The sequence below is a fragment of the Atractosteus spatula genome, chromosome 6 (genome assembly GCF_055471065.1).
Source record: "Atractosteus spatula isolate fAtrSpa1 chromosome 6, fAtrSpa1.hap1, whole genome shotgun sequence".
Lineage (NCBI taxonomy): Eukaryota > Metazoa > Chordata > Actinopteri > Semionotiformes > Lepisosteidae > Atractosteus > Atractosteus spatula.
In genome coordinates this window covers 49,251,764-49,271,425 of record NC_142711.1, presented here as the reverse complement: position 1 = coordinate 49,271,425, position 19,662 = coordinate 49,251,764, and the positions used below count along the sequence as shown (strand labels likewise).

At 36.8% G+C, this 19,662-nt stretch overlaps 1 protein-coding gene and 1 long non-coding RNA gene across 2 annotated transcripts; both read right to left on the bottom strand.

Moving 5' to 3' along the window:
• Nucleotides 1-1,786: 1,786 nt before the first annotated feature.
• LOC148833009 (uncharacterized) lies at nt 1,787-4,499 on the bottom strand. The gene is made up of 3 exons (XR_016091233.1): nt 4,433-4,499; nt 3,009-3,098; nt 1,787-1,869 (listed from the first exon to the last, which is right to left on the bottom strand). It is a non-coding gene; the product is annotated as an uncharacterized LOC148833009 (long non-coding RNA).
• A 2,424-nt stretch (nt 4,500-6,923) lies between these two features.
• Nucleotides 6,924-19,084, bottom strand: eci2 (enoyl-CoA delta isomerase 2). Its single transcript, XM_088918057.1, has 10 exons — nt 18,993-19,084; nt 17,961-18,123; nt 16,529-16,627; nt 15,218-15,403; nt 13,476-13,545; nt 11,817-11,919; nt 10,601-10,721; nt 9,505-9,594; nt 8,497-8,640; nt 6,924-7,724 (listed from the first exon to the last, which is right to left on the bottom strand). Exons 1-10 carry the CDS (start codon nt 19,043-19,045, stop codon nt 7,569-7,571), a joined length of 1,185 nt encoding a protein of 394 aa, XP_088774183.1. The 5' UTR covers nt 19,046-19,084; the 3' UTR covers nt 6,924-7,568.
• Between the last annotated feature and the right edge of the window lie 578 nt (nt 19,085-19,662).

Sequence of the window (19,662 nt, the reverse complement as noted above, 5' to 3'; positions counted from 1 at the left end):
CTTCCTCATTATTTAGCAGCACAATATTTTTCCCCACAATGCCGTTACTAATATTTTTTATTCATTTGTTTTTAAAAGGAAAAAGTGACATAGCATCCATTCACAGTTTAAACACTGATCCAAACACCAAGCTACTGTCCCTGTTTCATGTCTTTAATTTTTCTTGCTGTAGGTTGCCAAAACTGAGTCAAAGATTTAGTTTTCCCATAGATCTGTTCAGGACTGAACAGTTTGTCTTGGGAACACAGGTGTGCTTAGACCTACTTTCTTTGACGATCTTGGTCTTCTCAATTTCCTGGAAGTCCTCAAGGGTGAGGAATCCTGTGAAGATACTGCCCCTGTAAGCTTTATGGAGGAAAAGGTTTGATTCCTACATGTAACGACTGAACTTGAGTTTGGTCGATTAACCTGAACTGACTTTGTACTTGATTCTGCCTTTTTAATGCAGTTTTTTTTAGATTCACATGCAGTCTTTGGTCGTTTCATAGAATGTTTCTTTTTAGACCTTGTATTACAAGAGATTTTCCAATCTGACAACTCAGATTGGTAGTTTAAATTGAAGAAAGAAGACCGAGTCTCTGAAGCTCTGCTTTCAGAAGCAGTAAAGTTCTCTGACAGGGGCCCTCCAGATCCCAATATCTCAAATTTGTGGTTACTTTTCATAGAACCAGCAGCAGTGCCAGGTCGGGAACGGCTCATCTTGGATTTTTCCTTTTGTATAGTCATCTGTTGCATCTTTTCCATTTGTATCAAACGAGAGACTATGGGTGCAACTGAAGAGTCTTGCAGGTGTAATTTCTTTATGCTGTCCAATGAAAGCAAGGTTCCTGCTTTGTCTAAACTTCTTAAAGATGCAGGGAGAAACTCTGGGTAGGAAAATTTACAGGTGTCTGAGTCTGAATTCAGGACAGAATCATCATCATCATCAAATGCCTCTGGTCGCAATTTGAGTGTAACTGGACTACTACAGTTTTGAACCATACTATCTCCCTTTTCGTAATCTGATAAATCACTGTCATCTGAGGTGAGGTCCAGATTGATATTGCTGTGTTTGTCTGTTGATACATTTCTAATAAACTTGCCTCTGACTTCCTCAAAGCTGCCTGGGCCTGATGAGGCAGTAGAATCACTGGTTCTTTCTTGGATATCCCTTGTTTCTTCTCTTTCATGTAATCTGAGAGGTATATCCTTTGGTGCAAAAAAGCCATTTTCTCTTTGATAGAGGGATGGAGTGAAGCATTTAGTTCTAATCAAGTTGCAGTAGATTATTGAATTTGTGCAGTTCACCAGACTGGTTTGCTGATTTTGCAGATGGCGTGAACTGAAAGTACATGACAAAAACTCATTAAGAATGTTAACTGAGAGGGGGATAGTGCTATATTGCACATCCTGCAAAAATAGAATTCATACACAAAGTGATACAAATTTTATAAATGATCTAAATTAGTGTATTTGATTTAAATATCGCCAGTCACATTGAAATGATCTCTTGGTTGCCATGATTCCAATGAATGGTCACAGAGGTTACCCTAAAAGGTTAAATGGAATAGGCTATGCATGCTTTACAAGGGGTTCAGCATGAACAACGTATAGGTTAAACAAAAGTGGATTAGTTCATATTCTGTACTAATGGGTAAAAAGAAATATACACTCATTAAAGAACCAGTTGAAACTTACAGGTCAACTAATAAAGACTATAACACTGTTCTATGTAAAGTATCTGTGGTATAGTATGCACAAGCCTTTAAAAAAGGATTACCACTGAACATATTTCAGAACAACCTACCATGAGGGAGATTCCCAATTGCTATAACCCCTGTTGGAATGAGGTCCCGAGTATTCATTTGAATGGAGTTTGGGAGGGAAAATCTAGGACAAAAAATAAAATGCAAGTCTTTACAGGAAACTGAGCACTTTTTAGCCAGCTATGAATTTCGTTAACAATATCACATTTAAAATAGAGAGCAGTTTGCATTTAAACTCAAATGAATATGGGATTCCATGAGCCAATGGAAAATGCACTGAACCCCAGCAGAAGAGGAGTACATTTGTTAATAATGAGAAAAAACATTTGTTTCTTGTTTTTTAACAGTTTTAATAAGTTTTTGAATTTTAGATTCCAAAGTTTTCCAAAGCAGCTTTCAAACAGCTTTTCAATGTGAATATGCAAATAGCAGAGGTGTAAGAACATTACTTGTGGTGAAAGGCTTCACAAGCTAAAACTGCACTTTTCCAATACACAGTTTTGTGGTTAAAAAGCACTTGATATTACATTAAAACAGACCTATTGGCTCATTTGTTGTTTTTTTCATAAAACTACTGAAACAGCCAGTGAAATTGAAAAATTTTGCTTTATACCAAGCGGCTTTAAAAATTCAGCAAATGAAAGTTGTAACCATTCTAACCACTTTATGTAGTAGAAATGTTCCATTTCTATGTAAAAAATATCAATCAAGCCCATCAAATATGCAGTGTCTTACATTTAAATATATTTTTATTCCCACTTCTAGCCAATTTGTCACGGAACTGTTCATGCTTGTGGTTATCAAGGTTTCATTTCATTGCTTCAGTACTTCACATTAGTGAGTTAATGTGACAAGGCAATAGTGATTGCTGGAAAACAAATAAAACTACAATCTCAATTTGGATATGCAAGTCCAGCATGTCCAGCCTTTCATGCCAAACCTTTCACCAAGTTTTCAAAATCTACCTTATACCATTAAAAATCTAATAAATGTTTTTTTTTTGACAATTTAAGGTCCATTCAGTCTCTTAGTCTTGCTATTAGGATTCTACTGGGACCTGCCTGCTCATTTTTATCTGAGACATTAAAACTTTTTTTTTTCCCTCTTACTCCATCAGAAAGCAAATTTAGTTGCTCACAGATGGTTAATTGCTATCTGAAGAGCTACAGTCAAAATATTAAAGTGAAGCTTTGTAACACTAAATCACCTTTGGAGTCTCCTAAGAATTCATTGAGGAGTGAAAGTTATAAATAAACTGAATACCTTTGGCCTCCTGTTGCATTTCCTGGACATACTGAGCTCTTCCAGCTGACGGAGCAACAACCTGTACCTCTCTTGAGAAAAAGAAAGGTTCTAGAGGAAGAGAAAAAGATTATTTTTTGTTGAAAGGAATGCTAAATAACATTCTGAAAAGAATATACAATGTACTCATACTGTAACAGTGACCCACAAAATATCATCATCAAGCACTGCATATGCATTTTCAAATAAAGTTCTCCCATTAAGTGAGATAGAACTATTTGTAATGCTTTGAGATGGTGGATCTATGTCAACCCGTCAAAGGAGCAAAAAATGTTCCATTCCAAGTTCATTCACTCATTTTCTAACTGCTTTATGCAATACAGGGTCGTTGGGGAGCTGGAGCCTAACAAACTGCACACAAGGAGCAGGCAAGGAATTTAACCCAGGGCCTCAGCAATGCCCCCTCCACAAATTACTAGTTAATGGTTAATTCCACACACTGTCAGCTAAAATGTTGTTGTTGTGTTTTTTTTACTTTTCTGCATGGCTTTAACTTTTGCTTTATATAGGCAAGTGCCACCTCCATACTAGAATGACAACAAAAGATTTCCATTTATATTATATTGTATATGAGGAATATTTGTCCTCTGGTTAGAGTAGAGACTGCAGTAAATCATTCCATTTATATACCATGCTATTTATGTTTCTGGAGAATAACAGAATATACTGTACTAGCACCATGGGTGTCTGGCAGTCTGGAGTAGAAAAAAATCTTTAGTAATTAACCGTAAAGAGTTTTTATATCCAATTCAAAGCGCTGATATAGAGGAGTTTGTGCAGTTGACTAACGACTACAACGAATTCTAGCAATGGTATTACAGATACACAATTAAGACTTAAAGAAGTCTACTTTTGATTTGTACTGCACGAACATTTAATACCTTTCATAAATTTAATTTCGTTTTGTTTTTAAAGTTGTATTGACTTTAAAAGCTCAAGCATTTAAGCACTTTAAAATGACTACGTAATAATGTGAAGTATTTCATTCTTTCTTTAAAAATAAATTCAAAAGTGGTAATATAAAAAAAGACTATAAATAGTGCTGTTCGATGATTTTGTACATTTAAGTTGTGAACTGCTCTTGCAATGCTCAAATTCAATTAAAAATACAACTATGAAGCTCCGTACAGTACGTCTCGACTAGGAACCTGTATACATTTAAAAGTAATTAAATACATTAATCAAGGAACTAATCAATTTAAGAAATAAAAAAAATCTGAGTTTCTATTTCTCCTGTCGAAGTAATGATAGCGCCCTTCTCTTGTTTTCGAGTTCCCCCCCTATTTTTACGTTTACGTTTACACCGTATTTGCGGACAGCAAATTCGTGCCTGTTGAGAAGTGTCTCTGTAGGAATCGTAGGCCATCAACTTTTCTACTACTTACACCTACAACCTTCTGTCCTCCGTTTGTCAAAGAAGTCCGGTCCTTTTCAGAATAGCTGGATGTGGCCAGGCAGTTGCATTCGTTGCTTCCGTGCATTCTGAAATGACCCAATTAATTTAAAAAAAAAGTTACACTGACAGGTCGCAGACCACTGCGTCTCAATTGTTTCTTGAACTGGTTATACAGCCTTACGATCACCAGCTGTCTCTAAGTAACACACGACACTACGGCTTGACTAAAAATAATAACGTCTCAGATTACTATCCCTTTGCATTCTGCATTTAGCATAATGCTTATTATTGAGACAGCTTGCCCATTGAATCCATTATACTGTTGGTGGTTTAACAGAAATGTACCTTTAAGATATTGCAGTTTAACAGTATAGAATACATGGGAAATGGCCCACACGATCCCTTTTCTCTCCCTGCAGAAATAAGGATGACTGATACCATGACAACGACAATCCGCAGCCTCTGAGGAGTTCATGAATGAACTGCAAACGCAGCAGCTATTAAAAACCAGAGCTTTAACAGAAGCAATCGTAAATTGAATTGTTTAAACCGTTAAGTATTGGATATTAACGTACTGTATGCACACACAGTATATTAAGTCTGTCTGAATTAACATACGGTCAAATATCAATTTAATTTAAGATTCTAAAATGCTTCCAAATTAGCAGACACAAACACATACAGAGTACGTAAAGAACAGTCTGCCTCTTAACCCATAGTTTTAAGACGAAATTCAAAACCTATTCTGTTGCGTTGGCATGGAGATTTACGGAAAATGAAATTATAAACTGTCAATTTAATAACGGGATTATTATGCAATTGAATTACAAGAGCTATGCAACTACAAAATAGACTTGTAACTTAACTAGGTGTCTAATACAGTGCTAAATAAAAATGACAGATTTTAGTAGTCGACATTCCCACCTATAATATTTGCAAGCCCTTTTTATTCATAGCTCTGAGTTTATATATTAATTACTCGTCTTTACATGAATCGACGATATATTAAAATCTCCATTAGTCAAACGTGGAAATCACAGTGTGTGTTGTTACAATACCACAGTTTATGCACAAGTCAGTTTGGTTACCATGGTATATGCATGTCGCGACGCGATGAAGCAGTGTGAGAATTTTAACTATTAAGGGGAATTTCGTGACACACTTGCGGATCTTCTGATTGAGAAATTATATCAATTTAATACAATAACTACTGTGCCAGACAATGTAACACGCTGTAATTTTCAAAGTCAGCTCTTGACAAAAACTTACTAGAAAACTGGTTAAAACAGAAAAACGAAAACTACGAAGTCGTCCGCGAATTTTCATCAGAAATGTCACGGACTTCTAGTTGTATAATTCTTAGGATTATTTTTCCAAACTTTGGTGTGATGTAAAGAATAATAATACAAAAAACGCAAGCTCAAATACTTTTATTAAACGCAAGATGTATCTATGCTACCTTGGCCTGTAATATGTAGAAAATGGAATAAAACAATGTATCTGTATATAATTCAGTAAACACGAGAATGTTACAATGAATTTTAAACTTCACTTTCCTTTTTCCACCGCATGTAATACAGAATATAAACTCATTTTAATACCAGAAATACTTACATATATCCATATGAACTGATCTGAGCAGAGCCTGCTGTAGTACGTGATGAAGGATCCAAACAGATTGAAAAAGGAGAATGCAACAATCTCTCCTTTTTGTTCTGCCCTAGAAAAGGCCTTGTGGTCCCTTCTGTGCAGGTAGGTCTTACCGAGTTGTGGTCATGCAGCCAACCATTTTTCAAAAGCATGCAGTTCTGTCCTGTTTGAAAGGAACTGTGCAATACCACAGTTGCTTTGGGTAAAAGCAGTTGCTTCTTTATGGTTTTAGGCTCGATTTTTTAAAATCCCCACAGAACAAGACAAAAATCTCACTGAGCCATGTCAGGTTCTACAAATCTAACCATGTACAGTAGTTAATGATATACCTAAGTTTGCAAGTATCAACAAGCAAGGAACAGGGGATTTCATCAGAAAGAAATAAAACAGTCAAATGTAGTACACTTTGAAACTATATTAAGGAGAATTAGTTCCAGAAGTCACGGTCTATAGTAAGCAGCAAAATGTCAAATATTGTCTTGATTTACCACGGTGATCTTTTTAATATTAAAATGCTGACCAAGAGATGCTCTTTTATGTTAAATACATTTGTACTTTTTGTACCGATGTATGCGTTTTGCACCTTATTGACATTTTGAATACAGTACATTTTAATTGTTCAATGAACTATTGAATTAATCAATAAACATTTATGACTTTATGGTTTTTAAAATGTATAACCCACTATACAGTTTATACAGTTATACAGTCCAGGAGGTGGATTAAATCATTGTAATCTAGAGATGGTACCGTCTGCACAAAAGATACTGGGGCTTAAGTCACCAAGCCAAAAGAGCTGCAATATATACATAGTAAAAGAAGCACTCACATTTTATCTTGTATTCAGAAAAGGTTGTCTTCATTCAAATGTATATAGTACATTTTAGTTGAAAAAAAAAACAAACTGAACATTATTACAATGTGGAATACAAAGGTTCATAAAACTGCCAGACAAATCGACTATAGTGATAACTAAGAACTAATTTAAGTACTTTTTGCAAACAGTTAATTACTTTAATCCTGAATTGGACAGAGGGCATTGCTTAAAGAACATTGTGGCAACTCTTTACATTCATTACCTTATAATATTTACCTTGAAATATCTTTTGATCATATTTTTTTAAGATAACGCTAAGTGTTACCTAGTGTTCGCATATCAGACATTACATTGGCCTGCATACTTCAAAAAGTAAAAAAAAACACAGGGTACAACTATTTTTAAACACAGCTCCACTGTAAAAAGAAACTGTAAAATGTATAAATGGACAGGCGTTTCTACAAATTGTGTTTTTTTAAAAACAATTATGACTTTCTTCATAGTTAAACAAGTAAACATAGAGTGGAAGGCACTACACTTTAATATGCAAATAGTAGTGAGTAGGTTCATTATTCTTTCAGAAAGCTGCTTAACAAGTGGACTTTTGTCCTGCCACGGAATTACAGCTTTTGCGCATGTGAAAACCTGCTATTGCTCACTACAACTTTGACTTTGCTTGAAAGAAGCTCATAATTGCATTCATGCACTCATCAGAGAGCCATCTCTCCACGAGTCTCTCACACTCCTGGTTATTGACAAGGTGTAGTTTCTCCTTTTCAACCCCCCGGATCAGCTGTTTGGAAAAGGCCAAAGACTGGAGGAAAAAAAGGAAAAACATCATATTCTTAGAGCACAAAAGACACAAAGACAAAAAAGGTTTAAAAGATGAGTGGTATTTGCCATTTCTAAGCTACTGCTTAGGCCAACAGAATATATACTTCTAGAATATATACATATAGAATTATGAGTTGTCTACTAACAAATGTTCCACGTTATTTTGACATCGGTATCTCATACAAATGGAAGTCGACAATACAAATATCAGTGGTATTAAAAAAATGCATAAAGTCTCGCAACAACCAAAGGGGAAACCTAATTTTATCTGCTCCGTGTTAATCTAAATTGAACACAAGATGTGGATATTGTGCAGTAATTGTCAAGACAGAGCTATATTTTCAGTCAAGTTTGAGCCATATTTCAGAATGTTCAATGCATTTAGGTAGTAATATAGTGAATATCAGTACACAATTCTGGAAAAGGCCAAGGCTTCTCTCTGCATCACAAATCCAATGCATTAAAAGTTGTTGTATTTAGTGGAAGAAATCAAAGACTACAGGCAGTTGCATGAATATAGAATAATACACCTGAATGCATTAAATAAGGTTTTGATCTTTAAGCCCAATTTGGTACATGGTATAAAATCCTTGCATAAGACCGACAAAGATAGTGTTCACATGTCTGTGAGGAACAAATAACAGAGGATGTAGATGGTATAAGCAAATTGAAATGTTTGAAAATGATTTGTTTCCCTTTCTTCGAAAAGCAACAGAATCGAACAGAACGAACTAACAAAAGAAAACACCTACATTTTTGGGAAGCTTGGCGTACTCTTTCAGCCGAGTCCACACCTCCTTCTGAAAAGTGCTGTCTGGAAAGACCTCAGTGACCAGGCCCAGGTTACAAGCTTCATGGGCTGTGAGCTTCTTATTGAACAGCAGCATCTCACTGGCCTGAGAGCAGCAGAGCCACACAGGTTACTCGGGAATATCAGGATACTAATTCTCATTGTAGTAACTCTTACCAACTACTGTACATTTATCCTCATCAATTACATATTGCATGGGATTCCCAATTTCATTCAAAGTGAATCTTACTACAGATAAATTAATTTGTAAAGTATATAAGAGCGTATCAGTGATCCAAACTTTTCTTATACTTTCCTTTTTTTATCCAGTGAGCTTACTGCTGCCATCTCAGTATTTTTGTGGGTGGATATTTATTCCGGGTGGATATTTATTCCTGTGATTTCTCAATGAAAATAAATGTTTTCTTATATATATATACTTGGTCTAAACTTACATATGGAGTAAAACAACTGATATACAGTTTGCAAGTCCTACAAAATGCTGCTCCATACTGATAAATACTGTATCACCCAAATTTTATAACATATTAAAACAAGCAGCTGTGCTCTATAAATAATATGTATACCACACAACATCGATGATAAAACAGAACAGATCCGAACCAAAGGTAATACATAATATATGCATTATAATTAATCCATTATAAACAGCATGATAAATGCAGAAAGCTTGTACGTGTACCACCCGGTATGGAGAATTTGTGAATTTCCTAATTTAATCTGTATTATGTCATGCCAGTGTTTTCCTTGTAGTATTGTTAATCCCAGGTATTGTTAAAAAGAAAATACATCTCAACAATCTTCCCACATGATTAAACAATAATCCCTTCTCTGTAATTTGACATCTGTTACTATAAGTGCTGGTGTAAAAATAAAACCTGTCACAGACAGAATGGACTTTCAATGCTTGTGGTTCTGCCTCATTAACAGGAAAGATGACTGGTCTCACCTTTGCGTTGCCCATGATCTTGGGAAAGACGTAAGAGGAACATCCTTCTGGACTCTGACCTAGCTGGCTAAAGGGTGTGTGAAATGTAGCCTGGTTGGAACAGAAGCAGAGTTATATAGGATGTTCTGCACAACAGAAATATACCAAAAATGGTCTGCATCACCTTTTATTTGCATCAAGACTGACACATTTTAATGCCTTTTCTCTTATGGTATACACATATGGGTATCTCAGTTTAAGGAAAAGTTCCCTGCACCCCTGTAATTCATAACTTTGTAAATTAAAAAGGGAACTGCAATGCTATTTTTATCTATCCGGGTTAGAATGAATCAGCACTGATTAGTGCATTTCAAACCACAATAAAAGTAAAATGTACACAGTAACATGTAAAACCTCCAATTTACATCACAAAATAGATTACATTTCCAAGTATGTACAGAACAAGGCAACAAAACGTCTGGTGAGATGAAGTGGCAATAACAGATACTGTAAATTAATAGACAATGTAATAGACATTGTAAACAAGCAGGCTTGTGAATACATCTCTTTTGATCCAATAGAAATATTGCTGTCAGCTTCGAGACGGTTTTGTTGTTAAATGGAACTTAATCGTTAACTCTATGAAGATTACTTCGGAATACTTCTGTCTGCTGCACAACATGTACTTACTTGCTCACACATCACATTACATTAGTCATTACAGTGACTAGTGAGCAGGAAGGACCACTTCACATCGCACCTTGCGTGAACTCTCTCGCCCGTGGGGAGACCAGGGCTTTGCGACAACATGATGACAAAGTACTTTCAGAAAGTTCACGACTTTGTGCTTAATTCGAAATTTGTACAAATCTATACCACAAAATTCATTTTGTGTCATTCTTAACCCAATAGGCAGTGGAACGGGAAATGCTTTAGAGATGGGACTAATACTAAAACCTGAGCGGATTTTATGGCAACATACCCTCCCGTCATGTGAGAGTTGGTTTGCGTTTGCTTTTTAATCTGTCCGGGACATTACACTCCATTACAATCAAATTCTCCTTTGCAGGGCTGCTCATCCCAAAAAGCACAAACACAGCATCTCAAGAAAACCTACCCTGTCGGTGGCGTAGACTACATCAAAGAGTCCGAGCAAGGTGACTACAACTCCTACGGCAGGGCCATTAACCACAGCAATCAGAGGCTTAGGAAAGTCAATGAAAGCCTTGACAAATTCTCTGCAAACAAGAGTGAATTCAAGGAAAAAAAAAAACACAAAGGGGACTTTCAGACACAAGAAAACCATCAGGCCGTTGCTTGAAAATACTGGTCTGTGAATAACATCACTCCTTATACACATTCCTTTCCTCTGATCATTATTGAAATTTCAGCTTTTGTTGATGTAAAGGCTGCAATCTTTCTTTTTTTCACCTTTAATAAGATCTTGTAACCAACAATAATTAAGTGAAAAACAAATGTATCATTTTTAGGAAAAATAATTAAAAATAAAAAACTTTCAATGCCTTGGTTGCATATGTGTGCACACCCTTTACATCAGCCTTTACATCAACAAAAGCTGAAATTTCAATGAGGGTGTGTAGACTTTTGATATTCACTGTGTTTCAGAATAGTCTGAAAACCTGACTGCTACCCCATACTACTTTCAGCTACAACACAGGCAAGCCACGACCTGTATATGTACAGTGCGTAAGATCAATGCAGATTCTAATAAATCAAGCAAGGTTTTCCTATTATTGGTGTTTGGTAACAATAAAAATGCACTGATTGAAAAAGAAGGAACTATAGGAATAAATAGGAACTATTTTCATGGCAATCAAAGTTATCAAATGGTTCTTTTCCATTTCAATAAATACTGCCTACAAAAGATTTGGATAATTAGGATATAAAACTAATTGCATATTATCAAAATAATGTTTTGGGACATTTTCAACTATATACAATGCTATTTATTTTAAAAATCATCATTTTAAAATGTCCAAGGGTTTTGGAGTTTTATCTTCAAATTTTGACAACTGCTTGATGGAAACAGTTTAAAGTTTTAATTCTGGAACAAAAACATATGGGAATCACTCTTCATAGATAACAAACAAGTTAATGCCAAATGATATGGAGATATAAAATTATATAGACAGTTTTAACTAATTTTGTTACATGTTAGTCTAAAAGTATTTAAATATTCTAAGAAATCTGTAATGGAGAAAGGAAAGAAATGTTACTTATATTACTACAGAACACGTTACACAAAGGCCCTGTGCATGATCTTCTAAAAGCAGCAATATGTAAAAATCACTGACTCCTTAATTGGTTCTTACCTGAGTAGGTCTCCTGAATCCTTTGCCATTTTCTCTACACCTCCAGCTGGAATGTTTGTGAAGTTATTCAGGTCATTTCCACTGGAATAAAAATTACCACTGCCTAGTCCATAAGCAAAAAGAAAGCAAAATAAGTGCCCTTGCAAACATAAATGGTTCAACTACTCTCGGCTACTGCCCGACGGGTCATTTTTAAGATAAACAGAGAAAAACACACCACATAAACCTCACTCTCTCATTCCAGTCACTATTCTAGCCTGGAAAAGATGAAGAAACCACAGACATTTTCAGACTGGTATGACGATCATTGAGCCACTTGTTATTTTTCCACACTGTATGCACACTGAGGGCTGAGCCGTGACTGTAGCTGAAACAGACTTTACAAGCAGCACGCAGGCTGTCAACACACCAAGATCAGCAAGAGTCTTGTTCGGGACCTGGCTAACTGTGGACACCCTGAGCCCATGATCAATGTCAGCTAGTCTAACAGCCTAGAGCCAGTAACCTCCAGGATTCTGAGCACACTAGAAGCAAAGCATGGTTTTGGCACTCCTGCCATGAAGAAGTCAAACTATGGTTGATTAAGAGAGCCTGTCTATCCAAACATGAAAAAATTACTGAAAATATTGTGCCCTTTGGTTTTTACATCATGGTAGCATAGTGGTTAGCATTTCTGCCTTACAGTGCTGGGGCCCTGGTTTCAATTCTGCACTTGGTGTGCTACCTGCACGTGTTTGTGTGTTCTCCCCATGTTTGTGTGGGTTTCCTCCTGGTGCACTGGTTTAAAGCCACAGTAAAAAAAAAAAGACATAGGTAGACTAATTGTCTTCTGGGAAAACTGGACCTGATGCAAGTGCCCTGTGATGGACTGGCGTCGTTAAGGGCGTATCCAGCCTTGCACTGGCTTGAAAAAAATTGCCCCATGACCCTTAACCGAATGAAGAGGATAGAAAATGGATGGACAAATTCTTTACACAACACTATACTATTGTAATGGAAACAGAAATTGCAAGAACTTAATTCTACAGCGAATTAGCAACACACCGTGAAATACTGGTGAGCAACAGATGTCTCTCCATAGTCTTTATCTGGGAGATCTTCCCTGTCATTAAATATCCTGGCAATAAGATACTGTCTGGTAAGGCAAGGCAGAGGTTTGATTACTTGAGCTCTATCTTGGATCATCAGCTTCACAATACTTCTGCAATGTGTTGTGTTTTGGTTCAAAGGGAAGAAAGGCTACGTTTCTAAGCTTGGACAAAATTTACTGACCATTAATGGTCAGCATGGTCCTTTTTACATAGTCACAAAATCTGAAATCAGAGTTCTTAATTGTAGAAGGAATGAAATATGGTGTGCAAAACAATTTGCAGTATACTATACAAATGTAAAGCTTTGTAAAACTTATTAACAGTTTCTATAGATCATTACATTTTAGAGTTTTATCTGTTTGCATCATTAAGGCATAGAGGATCTTATACCAACTCAGCATGTGAATTATAGGGAGCTGAACCTTGTCAGTAATACTGGATATACTCCCTACCACAGAATGAGCAGTGAAGCAGCACGGTGAGCTGGAAAATGATCCTAACTGACTCTTTGAATTAATGTTCTTGGCTCCAATACACCAAGATCAAAAGGTGAGGACAAGAATGGTACCTGTCAGTACAGTTATGACACAGTCATTATTAGCTGCCAGCTCCAGGGCTCGTTTAATTTCGTTGTACATCTGCAATAAAGAAGGAAAGGGGCATTGAACACAAGTTCAAGGACCAATGAAACTGATCAGACAGGTATGAACAGATGGTGTGCTCATACAGGATGACATGTTCTAAAGCAAATAGTCACTGAAAGAGGTGCCAATCTAGCGAAACAAAACAATACATGGGGGAAGAAAGTTTAACTCTTAGCCATAGAGTAAAGTTGTGAATTTATCACAGAAAGTGCAAAATTTAATATATACCTAACCTTGTTTATAGTTGCGACAACCTTTATTGTAACTATAGTTTTTGTACTCCTGTTGTAAAGTAGTATGAAGAAATAAACAGAAAAGTGACCATCACTTTCATACAGAGTGATTGGTACGCCTCCTCTATCCAATTAGTGATTATCCTTGTTAAATACGGAAAGGAGGACCCAAAGGAACACAGCCCAAGAGTTGGTTATTGTATGTATAGAGAAAATTAAATGCTATGCAGCTAGTAATATTAAAAGTTTCCATTACTGCTACTGTACTTGCAAGGGTGACTGAAAGAGATTATAGATATTTTACAAATAATGGCAAGGTTGTTCAATTTCATAAATGAGCCTTTACTGCTCTTTAGCAAGTGTAAATTATGCATTATTAGCTACTCTTCACAGCTCAAGAAACGTGAAGACAGAGGTCCACAAATTCTTTATATTTATGACTGCTTGAAAATGACAACTTTGCAAAGGAGTGACATCTTCATCTAAAAAATCATGATTATTACAGCATTAATAATAAGGTATTTGTCTTCAGTCATATCAAAAGGGCTGCAAGGTATCATTTACATCACCCACACACAAATTAAAAGTACTTTTATCCTGACATTTTGATTTGGGATTCATTTAATTTTACATCTGATTTAAATGTACCTTGTTATAAAAGGACTAATTCAATTACAAACAGAATAATAGCTATACAAGCCACCCCAATAATAGAAAAATATGATAAAAAATTACCTTCTGTAGGTCCAACTTACCCAAAAATGTTTTAGAACATATGCTTTATAAAGTTTAATAAAATGTCTCTGTGTTTTGAAAACCACACATATTCAATACATGAACGCTCTTTGATTTAATATGAATATCAGGCTTGGATGAAAATATACTACGCATGAGATCCAAGATCATATGTCACACTAACCTTTATGTGTCATGATAAGCCTGCAAGTCTGATTTCAGTAATGGGGAAAATGGACAAAACTTTGAAGACTGGACTTGTAGCTTTTACAACTTCTTAAAGTTGCTCTGCTTATCAAATGAAAAGTATATTACTATCATATTAATAATATGGACAGTATAATAACGTTTAAATGCCTGAAAAATGTCCTCTTCAGTCATATTTCTTACCTAAATGCTTGCAGCTCTAAGTGTGTGGAAGGTGTTGTAAGTCCATTTTAAAACATTGTTAATATTTTATAGAGGAGTCATATGTTTCTCATGTGCCCCACGTCTCCCTGTTCTCCAAAGTAGAAAAGTCTGTTAAGTTGCTATTTTTTGGGGGGACAGCTTGCTTCTACATTACCACTATACATGAGGGGAGATTTACCTGTGTAAATGTCACAATGTTCTCAGCTTAAGACCCTCTGTGGTCCCCGAAACCTTGGAATTAACTTAACATTAACCACATCTGGTTTTCCTGTTCAACTCTGCCTTACCAAGACAGTAATGGCGTTCTTCTTCTCTGGTCTGTTCATGACGATGGTAGTGATGTTGTCCTCCGTGGTCACCAGCAGTGTCTCAAACGTAGCCTGGCCCCCCGTGGAGGAAGCTTTTGGCTGCGCCGGTGTTTCTGCAGCCACCAGGGACTCTACAAGGTCTACGTACTTCTGCCTGGCCTCCTCCTGGTACCAGCAAGGGTGAAACAGCTAGTTCATTTTCACGCTCTTTACTGAACAGTAAAAATAATACCAGTCCAGCTTTGCTTGGTAATCAAAGAACTGAAAATATTGTTTAATACAGCTCCCAGTTAAATCGGAAACCACAAGAAGAAACACTGCCAGCACCGCCTTGTAATGTCAGGATTCTGGCTCCGCTGTCCCACCCAGGATCAATGCAACAGTTAGATCCTGCAAAAGTGTTTAAATCAGGAAACTTAGACACTGCATTTAAAGTGAGTCATGAAGTATAAAAATATTAATAACAACAACTTGAATTTGCATAGTGCCTTTCATTTTAGAGGACCCCACTGCACATATAGGTGGGGATTCAGTTTATCCACAACAGAAGGGCAACACACATCCACACTGAGAAATTATTTCATTAAATAAATTAAGGGGGGAAAATAGGGAGGGCAGTGAATTTTTGAGAAGGAGGATAAACTTACTTGACTCAGGTGCAGCACAGTATATAGCAAGTCTATAGGATGATGGTTTCCCTCGGTTTATCTATCTGACTGCATATGCTAAAGTAATTCCCTTCTCCTCTGTAAGGGACCAGAAATAAATAATGTCTGGAATAAGACTGGAGTGATTGTATATATATAGCCTCTGGATACGTGGTAGTGCCATGGCTGTTCTGAATCCTGATTTACACTGCACGATTTTGAACATTCTTATATTATGTACTCAAACCACAGCTTATGATTTGCAACTCACAGAAATTTCTTTAATTGTTTTAAAAAGTAAGGCCCTCATGTGGCACACTTACAGCAAATGAATGTTACGTTACTGAAAAACTTGATTTAACCAAGTCTGTGTGTTTTGATGAAGACAATCATATGCCTACAGGATCTACAAAACTGTCTGGAGTACAGAGAACCTGCGTCCCGCATGTGAAGAAATGCAAGGCAAAGCAGTAGGAAAAGAAGTCTTCATTTCTCTAGATGTCCCTTCACCCACATCTTCTGCAGAATCTAGTGCTTCCTCTTTGCCCCCTTCTTCTATTTCTCTCATTCTTGCAATATGAAAAAGAAATCTGATTATTTCTAAAGCCTGAAGAACAGTAAATGATAATAGTTTGATACTCACCGGTGATAGACTGTCAAGAGACTTCCAGGCATCCCACTTGGCCTTGTTGACGAAGTCCAGCATGCTTGGCTTTGGAATATTGCAGGGACCCTGCATGGCCTAGACATATAGAACAAGCAAAACAATCAATTAGCCATTCGGCTCTCAAAGAGATAGCATATCTTTTTCCATTTCAAACAACTGAGAAGAGCAAGCAGGGCTACAACATAAGATTAAGGCATCAAAAGAAGACCTGACCCAGGTGACCCAACCCAACAAGGCCTTAGGCATGTAGAAAACCACAAGAGTTTCTGCTGCGCAGCAGGATAATGAACTCCTGACCATCTCTAAGGCCCACTCAGATGGAGATCAGTGTGACGTGACTAATGACATGGCTCAAATACAAACCTGACTTCTAGATTATGGGACCCAAATACACGGTAAGCATAGATCTTTACTAGTTCAGCTACTCAGAATATCCACTTTAGAGAGTGAAACCTCAGTAGTAGAGTCGCACTACTTGAGCAGTACTTTTTGTGCTGTACTGAAACAGAAAGCCGTGGGTGATGCCAATCCAAGCATCTACAATTCTGTAATAGATCTAGATGACCCCATTCTTGTGTTATATATGGAAATGGACAAATATCAAAATAATCCACAAAGACACATTACTTCTAACGACAGTAAGTTCAGTAAATATAAGTCTACAGTATGTGCAATAGAAAGGAAAACCACAAGCATTGGAAATTCATGTGTTGCACTAGTGTAGTATTTAGACTTTGATCGAGGAGTGTTATTCTTGCAAAGCAACAAAAAAATAGAGAAAAACATATTAGCCTTTAATCCAGAAATAAGTACTTGTGTTACTTATTTTCCATAATATATGCACTAATTTTGATAAATATGAACATTTACTAAGCAGAGTAGTAGTAGTAGTAGTAGTAGTAGTAGTAGTAGTAGTAGTAGTAGTAGAGGAATTTATTGCTATATGTACACACACATTGGAATTCTTAACAGTGCTGATCTCTCAGGACACACACGGTACAACAGACAACACCACACAATGCAGACAGTACCTAATAAATAATAACAACAGAAACAATAAATATGTTGTGGGACAATAAATATGTAGTAACGAGAAAAAAATGGTAGACCATGCAAAAAGTGTGTAGTGCAGATGTGTAATGAGTCTGAATGGAAGCATGCGTACATTGTCCAAGTTGTGTTTTTGTTGGCTCAAGTGCCAAACAGAGGACAGGCAAGCCCCACTGGTACTGTAGCTTCACTCTGCTCAGACACCGGGACTCGAGTATGGAAAACAATACTCACAAGCCTGATCCAGCTCTGCCCTGTGTGAGTGGTTTTCAGTCAGTTTTGGTCTGCTGCTAGTGTGCTCCCTCCTGCTACTAATGACAAGCCCTTTAAAAACACAACTATGAGGTGCGAGTATCACCTGTTTAAAAAGTGCATATATTTTCAGTTTGACTTCATTGCCAGGGTCCTTTTTCAGTTTGCTGAGCTTGTCCTTGGCGTGATTAAAGTCCTCGACAGTTGCCCCCATTAAGGCCCCAGTTGTATGAAGCTGAAGTGCTGGTAAGCGAAAGGACTGAAACAGTCTGACAGAAAGAAAAGAAAGACAGTATTTAGAAAGTATTTAAAACATTTTGAATATTCTAATCAATATTTACAGAGATGCAGTACACTGCACTGTGTTGGCAAACCAATCATGGCTGTTAAATAAAAAAATATTTGAAATGCATGTGGAATAATAATCAGTGTAGACCCTAAAGGCTGTTACAAACATATAAAGCTTACCTTATTTCACCAGTCCTGTCAGGCCTACATATTTTATAGGAGGAATCATTTTAGTTGTTTCTTAGAGGATCTAAAAAAATTAGCTTTAACAGGGGTGGTCGGATGGTTCAACAGATAAACAACCTTGTTCCTCTTAGGTGCGCCTAAATTTATCACTCTTAATTTCCACATTTAGGCCCCAGTCTCCGTAGCATTATGGTTGAATCGGTAACTTCAGCTGACATTTCAGAGCCTGACAAATCTACTAATTCGAGTAAATCACCGTTTCCAGACAAGGAAATATATGCACACGTCTTTGAACTCCTTCAGATTTTTCCTTTTTGAAAAGCGAAAACAATCATAGAAGACATTGTTTACTTTTCAAAAGCTAAATCTTCGAGACTGATACTATGTTTGCCACAGGGAAGCCATCGCGGTCTCTGAAAACGTTACGAGTTAATGAGTCAAACAAACAAAAAACTAACGATTTGTTTGCTTTAGAAATGTTTTAATAAAAACATAACCAAGCAAAAATACGTAAACTTGGATCTCGTACAATCAACCCATGCAGCATGTCAACCGTCATTCCAGCTGCTAACATTACAGCAAAACGTGCAAATAAAACTCCAAAACCTGCACAAACCGCGGCTGGACAAATATTCCACAATTTTAATTCACTCTTTCAACTCACCTCCCAGATTTCATGAAACGCCAGCTATAAAGCAGAGACACAGCTGCAGCCATACTATCGTCGAGGTCAGTGGGATAAAGTTCACCGGCAATCTAACAACCCATAGTCTTACCCCCTTTCTGTTCAACCCCTCCCTTCATTTCGTACAAGTCAAAGCTCAATTTATTGGCTCCCTCTGCTGGTCGGAGCACGCAGTCATTTTTACAGTGCAAATACAGTCTACACCTTCTGACAAAGCGTGGATAGTTAGCATCTGCACATTATAAGCATTCACAACTTCATGTTGAAGTTAGGAGCTCATGGTTTGGACAGCATTAGTATTCTACATGCAGATGTTGGAGTCCCTGAACACCAATCAACACCCGTTCTTCAATATTACAAAAGTCTGAGTGTCTCTTGTGAAAATTTAGAGTGTTACACGTATGTCTCTGCATTAATTTTTTCATTGTCTTTCACCTTAGCTGGCACAGTATGACAATGTTTTATTCAAAGTGAACATTACACTATTATGAAGAAGAATGGCCCTTCATGTTTGCAATCTTTCTCGTTTGCAATCTTCTTGTAACACCTGTGTGGTTCAGTATATTTACACCAATTTTAATGCAAAACATCAGCTATGCCTCAGCACAAATAAAAACAAGAAAAGTCTCTATGAGGTACATAGAATTAG

What these genes read in the sequence shown, in the direction of transcription:
- eci2 (XM_088918057.1), bottom strand. Translation starts at nt 19,045, where the DNA reads ATGGCTGCAGCTGTGTCTCTGCTTTATAGCTGGCGTTTCATGAAATCT. An exon ending in CGTTTCATGAAATCTGGGAG is followed by an intron (nt 18,124 to 18,992) that starts GTGAGTTGAAAG and finishes TCTTTCTGTCAG; the next exon opens with ACTGTTTCAGTCCTTTCGCT. An exon ending in AGAACGCCATTACTGTCTTG is followed by an intron (nt 13,546 to 15,217) that starts GTAAGGCAGAGT and finishes TCTTTATTGCAG; the next exon opens with ATGTACAACGAAATTAAACG.